At 42.1% G+C, this 18,739-nt stretch overlaps 1 protein-coding gene across 1 annotated transcript in view; it reads right to left on the bottom strand.

The window, feature by feature from the left end:
- MAP4K5 (mitogen-activated protein kinase kinase kinase kinase 5) overlaps window positions 1-18,739 on the bottom strand; it is a 70,624-nt gene extending 51,885 nt beyond the window's left edge. Inside the window, exon 1 of the mRNA XM_059474148.1 lies at window positions 18,343-18,739. Coding sequence (XP_059330131.1) covers window positions 18,343-18,450 — 108 coding nt within the window. The 5' untranslated portion in view covers window positions 18,451-18,739. The remainder of the gene's footprint in view (window positions 1-18,342) is intronic.

Here is an 18,739-nt window from a genome sequence, read left to right as displayed (position 1 = left end):
TTGTGTTTTATTTGTTTGCAACAGTGCAAGCCAAACAGCTCCAGCCCAGGGGGTCCCCAGTGCTGAGCCACGGGAGGTGCTCAAAAATGGGGGAAATCTTGGACATTGGGATCTGCTCAGTGTCCTGTTCCTAAGCACAGAGAAAGAGAAGATTCATGCAGCAACATCCCTCTGGCAGGCTCCAAATTAGTATTTTCAATGTCCGTGGTGAAACGCTCTCCTCTCCCCACGGTCGCTGTCCCATCTCCAGCCTTGGATCAAGGGCCCCATTCAGAGAGGAGCTGTTTGCTGGAGCGTGCCTGCATTAATTGAATCCTGACTGAGCTCCTGTGGCAGCCCTGCCTCCTTCCCTCCCTGCCCAGCTTATTCACCCCTTGCCAAGCTTCACTCACCCCTGACCACGAGGTTCTGCTGCCTCAAGTGCTGCCTGCTTGTCCCAGCCACTGAACATCCCCTCAAGAGTGCCTGACCTCGTGCCCTGACAGTGAAACTCAACCTTCTCCTTCCCAGTTCCTGACCTCTGACACTTTCTAATTCCTAACCTGCTCTGTGTGGGTAGGAAATTCCCATTATGCTCTGTTTTCATTTTCGTATCTCACAGCATCCTCAAACAGACTTAAATTCACCTTTCTGCATCTCTGAATTCACATCCAGCAGTGCCGAGAGCTGAAGTGACACAAAGAAATGTCTCTCATTTTATGGGCTGCCCTAAAAAACAGGGAATTCTTGGTGGATGGTGATCTGCTGCACTCTTAACAGAATATTAATTATGTTCCAATGTAAAGTTTAAACAATGTTCCTAGTATTTATTACAATTAACTGTACCTGACCTCGTGCCCTGGGAGTGAAACTCAAGCTCCTCTCCTTCCCAGTTCTTGACCTCTGACACTTTCTAATTCCTAACCTGCTCTGTGGGGTTTGGAAATTCCCATTTTGCTGTGATTTCCTTTTCATATCTCACAGCATCATCAAACAGACAAATTCGCCTTCCTGTATCTCTGAATTCACATCTACCATGTCAAGAGCTCTCACCCAGCTGAAGTGAACAAAGAAATGTCTCTCATTTTATGGGCTGCCCTAAAACCATGAAAATGGAATTTTGGTAGATGGTGATCTGCTGGACTCTAACAGAATTTTAATTATGTCCCAATGCAAAGTTTAAATAAATGTTCCTAGTGTTTATTACAATTAACTGTACAATTCTGCTTACAATTACAATTAACTGTACCTGACCTCATGCCCTGGGAATGAAGCTCAAGCTTCCTCTGCTTTCCAGTTCCTGATCTCTGACACTTTCTAATTCCTAACCTGCTCTGTGTGGGTAGGAAATTCCCATTATGCTCTGTTTTCCTTTTCATATCTCACAGCATCCTCAAACAGAGCCTTGAATTCACCTTTCTGCATCTCTGAATTCACATCCAGCAGTGCCAAGAGCTGAAGTGACCCAAAGAAATGTCTCTCATTTTATGGGCTGCCCTAAAACCATGAAAATGGAATTCTTGGTGGATGGTGATCTGCTGGACTCTAACAGAATTTTAATTATATCCTAATGAAGAAGTTTAAATAAATGTTCCTAGTGTTTATTACAATTAATTATACAATTCTGCTTACACTTGTGACTTACATAAATCTGGCAGATTTAAAAAATGCTTTGTAACTAAAGCTGGAAAAAACAAATATCAGCAACATACTCTTAATGACTGGAAAGGAGATGTTTGCTCTTCTCAAACACAATCTCTTTACCAGCTCAGTTTAACACCTCAAATGCAGAGTTGAAGATTCTTAAAATGTCAGCTGAAGCCAGAAAATGACTCAGAAAGCCCAAATTAACAGCACCAAGAGTTAATCTGCACTTTGTGAGCTAATATTGCCTTCCTTCACTGGAGGACACAGCAATTTTCTGCAGTGCTGTACATTCGGAAGGAACTTTTGTAAAATAATCCAAACTATCTGAAAGCTCTAAAAAATAAAAATCTTGAAAAATCTGCAGGTTAAGATTAAGATTAACTCTCCCAAACCCAAATTAACAGCAACAAGAGTTTATCTGCACTGTGTGAGCTTAAAGTTGCCTTCCTTCACTAGAGGACATCACAGCGCTGTACATTCAGAAAGAACTTTTGTAAAAGAAACCAAACACTCTGAAAGCTCTAAAAAATAAATAATCCTTGAAAATCTGCGTGTTAACCCAAGCAGAGAGGCCAGAGCAAGGCAGAACTGCTCAGAGCAGATCCAAACCTTGGTGTCAGGGGGAACAATCACCCTGCCCTGGCTCCAGCAGCTCCCACCACTGTTTCCAGGTTTGGAGTGAGCGCAGTGTGCTGGTTCCTCTCCCAAGACCAGCACACCCCAAAGCACCCTCAGAACACTCCCAGGAGTGGATTCAATCCTCACATTCCACCCCCACAGCTGCAGCTCTTGGTTTGGGGCTTTAACCCCTCTTTTATATAAAAGAAAATAAGCAAAATCAAGCCACAATTCCCCACAGCCCCATGCCAAGAAAACCTAAGGAGAGTGTGAGACTGGGTAAATCCCTCCTGCTTGGTGCTGAGAGGTTTTCTGTAACAGACACTGAACGTATCCTTTCACCTCCGAAGGTCTGGGCATGGATTAAAAATGCAATTGGAACAAAGAAGGAAAGCTTTAAAAACCCCCAAAAATGGACAACTCTGGCAAATGTTAAGGCTGATTTGTGCCAGACAGAACCAATGCCATAGAACCACAAAATCCCAGCATGGTTTGAGTTGGAAGGGACATTAAGGATTGTTCAGTTCCATCCCTGCAAGGACATTTTCCACCATCCAAGGTTACTCCAAGCTGGCCTTGGACACTCGCAGGGATCCAGGGACAGCCACAGCTGCTCTGGCAGAGCTGTTCCACATCCTCCCAGGGAACAATTCCCTCCCAGCATCCCACCCAGCCCTGCCCTGTGGCTGTGGGAAGCCATTCCCTGTGTCCTGACACTCCAGGCCCTCTCTCAAAGTCTCTCCATCCTTTTTTTTGGGCTCCTTCAGGTCCTGAAAGGTCACAATTCATTCACCCCAAAGCTTCTCTTCTCCAGGCTGAAAACCCCAAATTTCTGAGCCTTTCCTGCCAGAGTGGAGCTGTCCCTGCCCACGGGGACTCTGCACTCCTCCCTGCAGCTGTGCTCACACCTGGGGCACATCTGGCTGCTCTGTGCTCCTGGAAAAAGAAACCTGAACACCATTCTGGATTTTCAGGGCTGTTTGTCTTCTAGGAAGCAGAAAGATCCAGAGGAAATTGTTCCCCCTGAAATCTTCCAGCTGGATTTTTGGAGGTGGAGAGCAGTACCAGACTCCTCTGTAGTGGAAGGCACAGAGACTTTATAGACTCAAGACACTAAAAAAGACTGGTCCCTTAAAACCAGCAGTCACAGCTTTTTGGGATAAACCCAAAATGAAGATTTCCACGCTAATTTTACTAGTTTATTATTCTGTAGTTGCAACAGAGCCATCATTTGGATCTCTGAGCTGGGTACTGTAGGAGGACAAATATTGATTTTGTGGGCGCTCTCCAGATGGGCACTGCCAGCCCTCATCCCTCAGAACAAGCAGCAGCACGAGGCTGGATGAAAAATTCCCAGCTGGCACTCCCTGTTTCCACATTTCCACACTTCCTGCTAAAGGACAGAACTCAGAACACGCACAAGTGCCAGGATTTCAATAAATTCCACATCAAAACCTGAATCCCAAACCCACCACTGACCCTATAGTGCAAATAAGGCTTAAATGGAGTTAATTTTGGTGAAATTGAGATAGTTTATCTGTGGCAGGGAAATCTACCTTTCACTGAGAGACTTCTGACACTTTCTTACCCAAGGCCAATTAACTCAAGCAGCAAGGGATTACCAGCTCATTAATGATGTGAGGCCAACTCCCTTTATTCCCCAGAAAACCAGCTGAGGATTTGTGTAAGCACAGAGGTTTTGTAGGGTTCAGTAGCCACTAAAAACATTTAATTCTCATCCCTGTAATAATTACTGAAGGACCTGGGGCAATAAAGATAACAATAATAAAGATAACAATAATAAAGCAAAGATCAATGCACAACTTAACATTTATTTAGAGGGGGAAAAAAAAAACAACAAAAGAAGTCACTCTGTGCTTCCCAGCAGAGGTTGGTTATTCTCCTATGAAATTTTCTTGGCAGATCCTGCTTTGCAAAATATTTGGCATCATCCTTCTAAAACTGAAAAGCTAAAGCTAGAAACAGACCCTGACCACAAAAGTATTATTTAGCAACTAATGCAGCACAAAAGATACAAACAAATACCACATGAGGGAAAAAAAAAATTTAAAAGGCCCCAATTTTGACTCAGCTGGAGAAGAAAACAAACCAGAAAAGAACATTTTCAAGTTACAACTGTGTGCATTGCAGTGGTTAGAAAAGCTACTAGAAATAACTCACTTTCCTGGGGAATAATAAACATTTTTGAACATAAGATAATGAAAATCAAAGAATGCTCATGGAGCTGCTGATGGACTCAAAAATGAACAGATGCCCAACAGCTTTACAGGCCAGGGTATAAAATAGGGAAAGAAAAGAGAAAAAAAAAAAAGAAAATATGCTTGAAATACATTAAACTACAAACTAAGATGGATTTTAAAAGGATTTATTCACCAGAAGATAGGGAGAATAAATGTAGAACAATTTTATTGTATTTCTCTGTTGAATGCATAGACCATGACAGCAAAAAACCCCTCACAGTATTATGGAGTACAAACCCAAGAAACATTAAAAGATTATACATTTCATCAGCTGCAGGGGAATTTATTTATTCCTTAGAGATGAAAGAACTAAGAGATGTGACAACCAAAATATTTGAAAGAAAATATTTATGTGTCTTCTTTTACTGACAAAAAAAACTAAAAAAAGAAAAAACGAAATAAACCTAAACAAACAAAAAAGACCCAAACCAAACAAAAAAAACCTACTAAAAAATAAAAATCTGGCTTTCCAGGCAGGGAGAAAACAAATTTCTGAAGGAAAAGATGGGTTGCTTTTTTTATAATTAAAAACTCAAGAATTTCAGACCATCATTTACTTCTTTACCCTAAAAAAAGTTATTTTTTACTGCTTTGTAAATATGACCTAGCACACAGTGAGATGTTTCTCATCAGAAAGGCAAAACTGAGGAGCCTCCACTGGCATTTTAAAGGGGAAAAAATGGAGTTTTGAGATTGCAAATGTTATCTCAAATCCTCCAAACCAAACAAAAATCCACATCAACTCCTTTCTTTATCATAACTTATCTGTTAGAATCTAGAGAGAGATTCAGGTGGGAAATGTAGATTTAAGTAACAAAATCTACCTCCACCAAAGCTGTTCAGTATTCACCTCCTTAAAATTTCTGTTCTTCAGAGATGAACTCACAATTACAAAACTAAAATGAAATTTAAAATAATTATTTTAATTTAATTAATTAAAAAATAAAATTTCAACTAACAAGCCATAAATTTGCCTTGATGAAGAAAACAGGTCAGTGTTTTGCTCTTTATTGTTAAATAAGCCAGTGGCCAGAACAGAATTAATAAAGAATTTTTGTAATTGAAGAAGTTAAAGGAAAATTAGCTAAAAATAGGAGTTGGAAGATTCTTTTTCTGTTCTACAATTGAGCTTTGGTTTGCATCTGGAGCGGATCAACTGTCACCTTCTTGGGGTGGGAGATGGGTGAGATTTGATGCTTCTTTCTGATATTGGAACAGCTGTTTGCACTAAAATAAACCCCAGAATTTATTTCCAGTCTTCATTTAATAAGGATGAAATAGCGATCAGCAATGTTTCTAATGCAGGAGAAAAAATCAGAAGCTGGAATTCTGCTGGAATAAACAGCAATGACATTTCAGTAGTTTTTAGTGAGGAAAAATGGAAGTTCTGAATGTGCTGGTACGTGAGAAAGGTTACAGATAAAATATGTTTTGCACTTGTGCTGATGAAGCAGAGAGGAAATCTGCTGCCATTTCACTGCAGATGATAACTGAAAATCGTGCAAGTTATCGCATCCTCTCACTTTATTTTTAGCCAGAACAGAAGAAAAAAAACTGCTCTGATTTTTTATTATTATTATTTTTTGTTAATTTTAACCAATTAACTCATGCATATGATGTCACCTGGAAGCAAGACCCTTTCAAGATGTCACACGAAAATCAGAATATTTTTCTGCAATTTCATGCACAGTGATGGAGCCCCAGTTTCACTTCAGTCACCTGATTTCAAGCACTTGGCCAGAGACTTCCTCACTTTGCATTGAAAGATGAACCAAAACTGTGCTGCTCAAGTAAAATGTGTTATTAAATAATTAGAAAATTCTGGTAAATTTGGCCCAATGATTTAAGTGGAATTTTAAAAGAATTTTTAAATTTTAACACGCTGGAAAACATTTTCCATCCTGCCTCATTTCTCTTGTCTACACAGATTTTATTTTCTTTATTGCATTTCTGTAGGGTTTTAAATTCCCATTTGCTGCATCCCTGGGTATGGGGATTTTGGAAGGAATTTTGAAGGAGTTCAAGATGGGATTTCTGAGTTGTTTATGATGATATGCTTTATTTTCTTATTTTCTACATAGGAAGGGTGAGGTTGGTTTACATCTTTATAGTATGGTTTAGAAGGCTTTATAAGATTCCTAGTCATAAGATTTTAAAAGGATTTATTGATTAATAAAACACTGTAAATAAGAATATTTATGTTTTGATTTAATCTTTAAATATTTCATTTTATGGATTTATGTTGTTATGTGAGTTTTCTTAGTCAATCATGTTATGACACAAACTTATAGAACTGTATTCTAAACCCCTTGTTTGCCTTTCTAACTATCTTATTTTAAACTCTAAAACTTTAAACTGAATTTAACATGTTTCTGTTTTAAACTATAAATCTATATTCTTGCTTTTAGTACTTTGGTTTGGAAGTTTTTCTAAGATCAAATCTTGTGTTTAATTCTAAATTTTGGTTTACAGGCCCACAGTTGTGAGAATTCCAAGAGGTGGGGAGCCCCCAAGGCCTCCCCTCCACGCCAGGCTCTGCCCCTGCTGCCATCCCCAGGGAACGGAATCCTCTCCAAAATTCCTGAGAAATTCAGATTTCTGTGCCGACAGGCACTGCCCCCAACAGAACACTGCACGGAGCTGAGACTGTGGAAAAATGTTCCAAAATGGGATGACAGAACTGGGATTATGGGTGTGGAGTTTGAATAAAACTACATAATAAAATAATCAAATAAATAATAAATATATAGATATATAATCGTATAATATATATAAATATATTATATATACAAAATAAATATATTAAATATATTAAATTATATATATTAAATTGTATATAAATATATAAAATATATGAGATATCAAATTTATAAATAAGAATATATTGTATATAAATAATAGATAAATATATAAAGTAATATAATAATGTAACAATTAATAATATACATATATAAATATATTAAATATATAAAATTATATATATTAAATTGTATATAAATATGTAAAATATAAGATATCAAATTTATAAATAAGAATATATTGTATATAAATAATATATATTTATATAAAGTAATATAATAACATAATAATTAATAATATACACATATAAAATATATGAAATAAATACATTCAATATATAAAATTATATATATTAACTTTTATATAAATATATAAAATATATGATATCAAATTTATAAGTAAGAATATATTGTATATAAATATATAAAGTAATATAATAATGTAATAATATACACATGTAAAATATATGAAATAAATACATTAAATATATAAAATGATATATATTAACTTTTATATAAAATATATAAAATATATAAGATATCAAATTTATAAATAAGAATATATTGTATATAAATAATAGATAAATATATAAAGTAATATAATGTAATAATAATATACATATATAAATATATTAAATATAAAAAATTATACATACAATATATATAAATCTATAAAATATATAAGATATCAAATTTATAAATAAGAATATATTGTATATAAATAATGTATCAATATATAAAGTAATATAATAATGTAATAATTAATATACATATATATAAATATATTAAATAAATATATAAATATATTCAGTTTGTTTATAAATATAAGATGGAAATATATAAAATTAATATGTAAATATATAAAATAATATAACAATAAAATAATAATAGAACAATCAAATAATAAAATAAATTAAATTTTAAAATAAAAATATTTTAAAATAAAAAATATAATTGCATAAAAATGATATAAAAATTAATTTTAAAAATCACATAGTAGAAAACTTTGAGTGTAAGGTCTTAGACTATGGTACTATATATGAAAGAAGATGAAAGTTTTGAGTGTCCCTGCAGCAGCTGTGCGCGATCTCCATGGCCCAGCCTCCCCCAAGCAGACAGGAGAAGGTGCTGGGGAGAGCCAGGGGAAATGGAGGTGCGGGCTCTGCACAGCCCGGCGCCTCCCTGCTCCCAGACTGCCTCAGCTCCCCTGCAGGAGCACAGCAAAGCTCTCAGGGAAAGTTATTCCAAAAGCCAAGGCATGGTTTGGGCTGGATCACCAAACAGCACCGCGCGCTGCGAGCTGGGACTTCCTGCAAGGCTGCTCCAAACTCTGACAAACCCGGCCCTGGACGCTCCCGGGATGGGGAATCTCACAGGATGCTGTCGTGGAGCAAAGGCACATCCTCATCCTCCTCCTTCTGCAGCCAGCACAGTCAGCCTGTGCTCCAGACATCCCACTGCAGAGTTACACAAACCTCAACACCCACGGCATGAGAAAAAGGAAAAATCCATGTTCACGTGCCCTGGGCAGGCCTGATGGATGATGGAACCAAAACTGGAGATCTCCTTCCTTCCTTCTCCATCTCCTTCCTTCCTTCTCCATCTCCTTCCTTCCATCTCCATCTCCTTCCTTCCATCTCCATCTCCTTCCTTCCTTCTCCATCTCCTTCCTTCCTTCCTTCCTTCCTTCCTTCCTTCCTTCCTTCCTTCCTTCCTTCCTTCCTTCCTTCCTTCCTTCCTTCCTTCCTTCCTTCCTTCCTTCCTTCCTTCCTTCCTTCCTTCCTTCCTTCCTTCCTTCCTTCCTTCCTTCCTTCCTTCCTTCCTTCCTTCCTTCCTTCCTTCCTCATCTCCTCATCTCCTTCCTTCCTTCCTTCCTTCCTTCCTTCCTTCCCCATCTCCTTCCCCATCTCCTTCCCCATCTCCTTCCTTCCCCATCTCCTTCCTTCCCCATCTCCTTCCTTCCCCATCTCCTTCCTTCCCCATCTCCTTCCTTCCCCATCTCCTTCCTTCCCCATCTCCATCTCCTTCCTTCCCCATCTCCATCTCCTTCCTTCCCCATCTCCATCTCCTTCCTTCCTTCCCCATCTCCATCTCCTTCCTTCCTTCCCCATCTCTTCCTCCTTCCTTCCTTCCTTCCTTCTCCACCTCCTCCTCCAGAAATCCCTCTGTCCTGTTTGATACTGTGAGCCAAATTTCAAAACAAGATTCTCAGGACAGGAACTGTCTGGCAAAGTTTAGAAGGCTCTGTGTTAATCCAGAAGTTATTCCTACCTCTTCATAATTAACCAAGAAGCAAAGGATCAGAGCTCAACCAGTGCTTTAAGTTTAATCACACACATGCCAGAGAAAACAAAATGGTTTTATCAGAAGCTGCTCATCCTGGGGACTGGCTGGGGTCAGGGCTGTGAATATTTACAAGGAACACATCAAAGTCTCTCCCTTTACTCACTGCAGACCAAATGCTTCAAAATTTCAGCTGCTGTTGTTTCCCATCCCCTCATAAATAAAACACAAATACCTGAAGCTGTTCCATCCCTGAGAGCAATGAGCACCCCTCAGGCACTGCTTTCTGCCAAATATTAATTCTTTTAGCTCTATCAAGAGAAAATACATCCATAAAAGATGGTATTGCCCCATCTTTATTCTTTTACATCCCTGTGCCTGTACAAGAGACTTGACCATTTATCTTCCCTTGGGATTCATGACTGAATCCCCCAAACATTTTTTGGGAGCCTGGTGTTTATAATTCAGCTCTGATCTTGCATGTCTGTACATTAAACAGCAAGTTAAGGCACACAAATTTAATTCTTTATTGCTTCAACAGCAATGATCAGCAAAAAATCACCCACATTGCTGAGAACAGGGTAAAAATGCAGCTTTTTTTGGGTGAATAATCACAAATACAGCTTTTTGGGGTGAATAATCACAAATACTGCTTTTTTGAGGTGAATAACCACAAATGCAGCTTTTTGGGGTGGATCATCACAAATGCAGCTTTTTTGGGGTGGATCATCACAAATGCAGCTTTTTAGGGGTGAATAATCACAAATGCAGCTTTTTTGAGGTGAATAACCACAAATGCAGCTTTTTGGGGTGGATCCTCACAAATACTGGGTTTTTTAGGGTGAATAAGCACAAATACAGCTTTTTGGGTGGATCATCCCCTCTAATATAAGAAGTTATGCCTTTAATGCTGCACAAGACAAAGCTATTTAAAAAAACCCTTAAGAATGATTTCTTATCAACAAGACAAGAGAATCCCCCTGCAATAACCTCTTCAGTCAGAAGAAAACCAGCACTTGGCTTTCTGGAACACCTCAAAATTCACATTTCAAACACACTACAAATGCAGCTTTTTCCCACTGAGCTGAAAATATGGTTCATTCAGCTTTCTTTTTGCAGACATGCTTTCTCCAGCCAAATCTTCCTCATCCCTATGAAAACATGAATTTCCTAGACATTCATGCAGGAGACACAAAAATACACTTGGGGGAGGAGTAATCCCAATGTGCCAAGATATTAAATCTGGCACTAAAGATGCCATTTTGAAGGATCAATAAATGCTGCAGTTTTGGACACCAGGACTGTTTGCTCTGAGGGTATCCATGACTATATTTGTACAATATTTTTGCTATTTTTAGGAGAATAAAGTCAGTGGAAACACATAGAGGAACACAAAAGGATTAGGAAAAGTGTTGGAAAAGGACAATCCTGGAAGAAATTTTGTGGCTCAGCCTCCCATGTGCTCTTTCACGCAAGAACTTCAAAGACAAGGTGAAGCTGCAGAGATGGAAACTCACAGAGTTTTCCATCCATCATGGAAAAAGGTGAATTTTGGCTGAGGAGGAGCTTGCAGACATTATCTATCCACTGTGCTGGATGAAATTAATCACTCCAGCACTTGGGTGAAAGAATTTGAAAGCTGAGGAGCAGAACAGAAATCTCTCTGTGCCAAACTCATGAATTTTTGTGCATCTAGGAAGGAAGAGTTTATCCAGCCTCCATATGTGATTATTTTATTGGAAATCCAGAATGGGTTCTGGAGCAGCATAACTCCCCAAATCCAAGGTGGCTGTGTCCACTAAACCTTGCTGAGTGTTTTACTGACAGAAATCCTTCAGAAACTGGGAAAGAACTCTTCTGGCTTCTTTGGAAAATCTAAATTCTGAATGCTCAGTGAAATGGCAAAATGTGAGAAAGTCCCAGAATGGCTTGGGATGGGAGAGAGTTTAGGAAGGAATTCCACCCCCTGCCACGACAGGGACACCTTCCACTGTCTCAGCTTGCTCCAAGCCCCATCCAGCCCCAGCCTTCCAGGGATCCAGGGGCAGCCAGAGCTTCTCTGGGCACCCTGGGCCAGGGCCTCCCACCCTCCCAGCCAAGAATTTAATCCCAATATCCCATCTAACCCTGCCCTCTGAAGCCATTCCCTTTTACCTTATCACTGCCCATCCTTGTGAAAAGCCTTGGCAACCTCACCCACCAGGCACGGAGATTGCCTTGAGCTGCAGAACAACTTCATGAACATGGAGATGTCCCTGTGGACTGCAATCACCTTGGGCTGCTGCTGCTCTCCCCTTCCCTCCCAGCTGCAGGCAGGCAGCAGGTGCCAAGCCCAGCTCAAGGTGCCAGGGAAGGATGTTTTTCCAGCTGCAACGAGCAGGGACTGCTGCTGGTGTCAGCAGGACGTGCTGCCAAACTCCGTCACGGCCTCGCTGACAGGAAGAGCTGCTCCCTCAGACAGGGATGATCTGTGAGCTCCCAGCACACACCTCTGACAGAACTGGGGCTCAGCATCAGCCCAGAAACCCTGGAGCCTTTCCAGGGTATCCAAATGCTGGCAACGAACCTGACCCACTGCATCTCCTGGAGACAGAGAGGAAGGCAGGAGATCCTGGCAGCAAATGCTCTCAGCTTTGATCTGTTCTTCCCTCTCAGGTCTCTGCTGTAGGGGGTGGGTGCTGTGTGACCTGCACCATTTGCTTCCCCTTCATGGACATCTCACATGGAGAATAAATTAGATTTTATTCACAGAATTCACAGAATCACTGGGTTGGGAGAGACCTTCAAGATCATGGAATCCAACCCAGCCCCAACAGCTCAGCTCAGCCCTGGCACCCAGTGCCACACCCAGGCTTTGTTAAACACACCCAGGGATGGGGACTCCACCACGTCCTCTATTCTTAATATTTTAGAGAGTGCCTGGCTCCTCAAAGTGTTTTTATCTTGTTGTATTTCATATTTCTAGAGTCCCACACCTTCTGGGTGGTTTTCTCACACACAGCTCTTCACAGCAGAGCTACTCCTGCTTCATCAGGGCTCCTCCAAAGCTCTCCCAACACACCCCACCCCCTTTTATCCCAGTTATCTTCATTAGCCACAGCTGCCACCCAGTGAAGGACATCACAGCTGCAGCCCATCTAGAACAACTAGGATTGGGGCAAGGCCACTTATACAATACATAGATTTTACTAGGACTCCTACTATATCAAAGAAAGAGCCAGGGAGAAATAACCACAGGGGAAACACCACTCCCACCATGTAACTTCCCATTAACACCAAGAATTCCAGAATGGTTTGGGTTGGAAAGGGCATTAAAAATCATCCAGTTCCATCCTTGCCATGACAGGGACACCTTCCACTGTCCCAGGGTGCTCCAAACCCTGTCCAACCTGGCCTTGGGCACTGACAGGGGCAGCCACAGCTTCTCTGGGCACCCAGGGCCTCACCACCTCCACAGCCAAGAATTTATTCCTAATATCCAACCTTCATTTCCCTTCTTTCACTCTGAACCCATTACTCCTTGTCCTGTCACTACAGCTCCTGCTAAACACAAACATGAGTGACAGGACATAATATTTAAAGCCAAACAGCTTGGAACATCCCACATCAAAGACCAAATCCTTAATTAGAAAACCTATTACAAACATATCAAATGGAAACGCAAAGGTTTCACCTTGCACTGCTGAACATCCTCACAGAGGGTGTCAACAAGCCACAGAACATCTCAGTTCTCAAAGCAGAAATCCTACTGACTGCCTCCTAAAAGAAAAGCATGCCATTCCCCAGAAGAGGAAGAAAGAGAAAGAAGAAAGACTCAAGAGCCCTGGTTTGATGTCATTCCAAACAGCATTTCCATGGAAAAAAAGAGCACGCGGAGTTCAGCATGGCTACAGCAAACACTGCTGAGCAGAGGGCTTTGATCTGCAGGGCAGGAGTGGAATCCCCCACATGACAGATGTTTTATGGCCATTTCTACGGGGAAGCTACAGAAATTCACCAGGGACAGAGTGCTGAGTCAGGGATGGCCAAATCCAATTGGTCTGCAGCTGCCAAAACACGCTGGTATGAAAGTTGGGAATATGAGATTAAAAGCTGTCACAGCCATAACTGTTCTCTGGTATCAAAAAAAGCTTTAATACTCTGCTCTTAACCTGTTGACTTAAGCAGTAAAACACTGATAAAAAACTGATAAATTTTCATTATCTGAGAGATTAGAATGACATTGAGAATTGTTTTCTAAACATCAAATCCAGGTTCTCAGCAGCCTTTGGCTGCACCAGGAATGAGAATCCAGAGCTCTGAGAACAAGGCAGTGACCACACAAGCAGAGCTGAAACCTGACTCAAACTGGACAGAGTCACACTTTTATGGCAACCTTGAAAAAAAGAAAACACCAAGAAAGTAAAACAAATCCTTTTTGTTGTTTGTTTTAAATTGCATTCGAGCAAAAAGTCTGTGTGTGCAACAATCCAATTTCATTGCTCACTATTTTCCAGCAACAATAGGTGGCAAAGCACTGCAGGTTTCTGCTAAATTGAAAACACTGCAGGTTTCTTCTGAGTTAATGTTTTTATTTGGTGCAGGAGATTAAAAAATAATGACAATAATCTCAAGAGAAGAGAGACTGAGCAGGTGACTCCAGAAAGAATGAAATTGTCATGATGAGTATCATGAAATAAAATATGATGCTATTCAATAAAAACACGCCCCTTGTTTACAGGCAGTTTCTGCCATGAATTTGGTGCATTCCTTGTCCCTTGTGCTTACTCTTCAAGAAAGGCACTGTGGCACTGCTCACAATCCTGCTTGGAGAAGCCCAAACAAGCCAGCTTTAGAACTGCTGCACAAGGTCATGTTTGATCATCGGGGAGCACAGACATGCCCTGTTCATCCCAGCTCAGTGCCAAACAACAGCCTCCAACAAGGATGGATTTACACCCAGACACATCAAGCACCCCTTTGTTCCCCTCTGCAGAGCAGGGAGCAGTTGAACTCTCTTTGGGGCACTTGGAATGAAAAATACAAAAAGCTGAGCCCTGGGAAGGGTTTGGGGTGGGAGGGATCCTAAATCCCATCCCAGCCCTGCCATGGACACTTCCACCATCCCAGGCTGCTCCAAGCCTCACCCAACCTGGCCTGGACACCTGAATATTTCCCCTAAATCTCTCCAGCAAACCTCTTCAGAGCCATTATAAACACTCCAATAACAAATCCATACAGGAACATCAGGAAGGATGAGCAGCAGGAAATTACCCCCTGAATTCAAGTCCTGTTTTCCAAAGTCTCCTGAGGACACCAAGATCCACAATTACACACAAGCAATGTTGTGATGCAACCAAATTCCACAAGTTAAGCAAAACAGCCCAGTCTCCTGCTATTCCAAGTACTTCCAGAAAATACCACGGAGTGCAGGAACTGGTGATGATGCAGCTGATGGTGTGACCTTGGTACCAAGCCAGCCTTAAACAAATGAGGCTGCAAAGCCCTGCTGAGAAGCTGCAGGTTCACCCCCAGGTCATGGTGGTGTGAGAACCCATCCTGGGAAACATCTGACCACTCTGGGAATTTACCTGGGATGGGATCTGAGCAGCCACTTCCCACTGCTGAGGGTTGCATTCCATTTACAGTCTCCAGCAGCTTTTTTCAATTTTCTGCTCCAAGACGCCAGTTAAATGTGTGTTTCTTCATTAACCATACATAACAACTATTTCAGCATGAAACAGATGCATTTCAGAATTTCTGAATGCAAACAGAACAAACTGATGTCATCTTTAAACACTGCCTTGAGATTTTAATTTTTATGACTACGGTGGGAAGACCTTTCCAGGAAAGCCAGATTAGAGTGACACTGGAGACATAAAAATATTATTTTTTAAACAGCAAATTATTAAGTTCCAGTTCTCATCTTTGTTATTACAACCTTTTCTACGAGTCAATAATTCAAGATATTTTGGTGCAATGCCGTGAGGGATAAATTATTCCAATGGTTTAATACTAATATCTTCTATTAAAAAGGAAAAAAAGCTTTCCCACTACCATTGAGACAACTAACAAGTCAGGATTGTAATGGAAATTACTTCCAAGACTGCTAGACACAAACTTGGATCTATTTACACAGGCTGTGAATAGACAAGAGTTTATTTACAGATGGTTTCTCCCCAGCCCTGAAATGCATTTTGGGGAAAAAAGATATTAAAACAACATCAACAATCCAGCACTTAGGAGCAATCCTACAATCAGCCATTGTGTGCCATGTGACAGACAAGTGAAATAAACCCCACAAACACTAAGAAAACACATCTCTGTTTAAAGCTTTCATGGTAGTAATGAAAAGCAAAGTGGGCAGGAGAATTTTTTGAACAGCCTTTAAATATTCTTCTGTAACCTAATAGTGAAGATAAATATTTGTTTAACCTCTACCTTCACCATCCAAAAAAGAGCCAATTACTCTAAAAGCTACCAAATGCCCCAAGAGGAATTTAAAGCATTAACCACAAGCACCAAAAAGCATCAGAGGAAGAGGCAGATGTCCCACAATTAGAGAGGCTCCTGGCTTAGACATCCCAAAAACAACTGTGCTGGAGACACTGGTGACTCACTATTAGTGAAGGAGCAGAGAAACCACTTGAAGAGGTGAGGGGAAAATTCCATTTTAATTTAAGAGCCCTCTCCAGCAAACCCTTCCCGAGCTCTGCAACATAAAAACACTTGGATATTCACTAATAAATTCATTTTATAAACACTTCCGACAGCCAAGATGTGCCATCTGCACTGAGACTCACCAGGGGATAAGAAAAATAAAAGCACAATGTTTATACATTAAGTCCCTTCAAGAAAAAAAGGTTTACCTTGCTTTTAAAATTATCATAACATCAATGACTCTAAAATAGAAGTTTGCTGTGCATATTTGTCATAAGAGGCAGTGCCATCTGATTCAGTATTCCCTCGATACAGCTCCTGCTGCAGGCCTTTACCAAAACAAAGAGCAAACCAATGACCTAGAAACAAAGGGAGCCTCTCAAACTCCTTTAAACTCATTAACTTTATACTCGGTCCGGACTCAGAAACTCCTGCCAAGAACCTGGATTGGAGCTTGCCAGGCTGCACGAGGAGCAAGTTTGGGTTTGCTCCTTATCTGAAAGCGTTTCAGGAGGATTTTGCAGGAGGCAGGGAGAGGCGCAGGAGGGGGCAGAGGGCTGCGGTTTCTGTGTTTCCAGGGGATGGATGTGTTTACACGGCACGGAGCAGAGCTGTGCATCCAGCCCGGCTCCGGAAGCGGAAGCTGGATGACATGTCAGCACAGCTCTCCACTAATTACCAGGATAATGAGAAGCAGAATGTTTCTTTTTCCACATAAAGAGATGACACAAAAAAAAAAAAAAAAAAAAAACACTTCCCTGCAATGCAACTAGTTATTTCTTGTCCTGCTGCCTGGTTATTTCTTGTCACGCTGCCCTGCACTGGGCAGGCACACACAAACAAAGCAGCTCAAGGTAGGCAGAGTTCCAGATTTATGACAGCTGAAATGTTCTTTTAAAGGATTTAGCGCTAGAATCCCTAGGAAACAAGCTGACTGATCTGTGCACGGCACTATAGGATTAAAAAAAAACAAAAGAGGAAGGTAAAAGTTTTCATGCACCATGAAAACTTTTAAAAATAACTCCCTGAGGTCATAAGTAACCATTTCAAAGGGGTGGTGGGAACAGGATCCATCCATAAAACTTCAATTTGAGCATTAGCAAAGAGCCTCCCCCAGCAGGAGCAATTACTGCTGCCTTTCATGTGGCACAGCAACACACCTTCCCTTGCACGCTTGGCTGTGTCAGGTCTATTTTAAACACACTCAACAGCACTACAGAGGAAAACACCCCACAGCTCCCTCCCTCCCCGTGCAGCTGAACACGCACAGGTTGAAAACTTTGAGGCTTTCTTTATCATTCACCCAGCCCTAAAAGCTGCTGAACATCCCTGAGGTGTGAGGAACATCCCTGAGGTGTGAGGAACATCTCTGAAGGATGAGGACAGGGCTCCTATGAGAAGAACACACCACTGCCTGCACCTCCTGTCCCCCACACGTGGTTCTGCTGATGTGAGCAATAATATGAATTACAGAATCCCAGAATGGTTTGGCTTGGAAGGGACCTAAAAGATCACCCAGTTCCAACTCCCTGCCATGGACAGGATCACTTTTTGTATGCACCATTCCAAGAGCATCTACTTGCTCTGCTGCACTAACTCTACCTTGTGCTGCAGCTCCGTTCCAGCTTCTGAAGAGCTTTAATCTGCTTCTGCCTTTCACGGGCTATTATTAACCTCGGGGATAAAGTGTCACCCTTTTAATCAGGTGCTTTAACTGGATGCGTTCTGCAAGCAGGTACAGCCAAGAGATATCCTCTACCTCCTGGGGCAGTAACGTGGGAAGGAAGAATCGCCTGCGATATTCACCAATAAAACCTCCAAGAAGGGCAGCAGAGAGAGAACCTTCTGTGGTGCTGCAAGCACAGAATCCCAGGATGGTTTGGGCTGGGAGGAACCTTAAATATCTCATTCAGCCAAACACCTTAGCCATGTGCAGGGACACCTTTCACCATCCCAGGGTGTTCCATGCCCGGTGCAGCCCGGCCCCGGACACTTGCAGGGATGGCCGCAGCCTCTCTGGGCACCCCGTGCCAGGGCCTCACCTCCCTCACACTCAATCCTTTCTCTCGCAACTGGGAATCCTCCGGCTTGGCCAGAGCCGCCCCCCCGCCGCTCACCTTGTACACGTCGCCGTAGGTGCCGCTCCCCACCCGCTGGATCAGCTCGTAGTCCTGCTGCGGGTTCCGCCTCAGGATATCGCCGCTGGCCCGCGCCGCCGGCTCCATGGCCCCGCCGCGTCCCCGCCGGCCCCGGGATGCTCCTACCGCGGCGGCCCCCGGCCCATGGCTCCTGCGGCGGCAACGGCGGCTCAGGGGGGCTCCGGGCGGCCCAGACAAAGGCGGGCGGGCGGCCGCGCCCTCCGCGGCTCCCGGGGCTCCTCGGGGCAACCAGGAAGAGCCGGGCCGGGCGGGGAGCGAGGCCGGGCGGGGAGGGAGCTCCGGTGCCGCCGGCGCTGCGGCCCGTCCGCCGGGGCGGCCAGGCCGGGCCGGCTCCTACCTGCGCGCCGCAGCCCTT

The sequence above is a fragment of the Ammospiza nelsoni genome, chromosome 6 (genome assembly GCF_027579445.1).
Source record: "Ammospiza nelsoni isolate bAmmNel1 chromosome 6, bAmmNel1.pri, whole genome shotgun sequence".
Classification (NCBI taxonomy): domain Eukaryota; kingdom Metazoa; phylum Chordata; class Aves; order Passeriformes; family Passerellidae; genus Ammospiza; species Ammospiza nelsoni.
The sequence above is the reverse complement of the archived record's forward strand: the minus strand, read 5'-3'. Positions and strand labels throughout refer to the sequence as shown.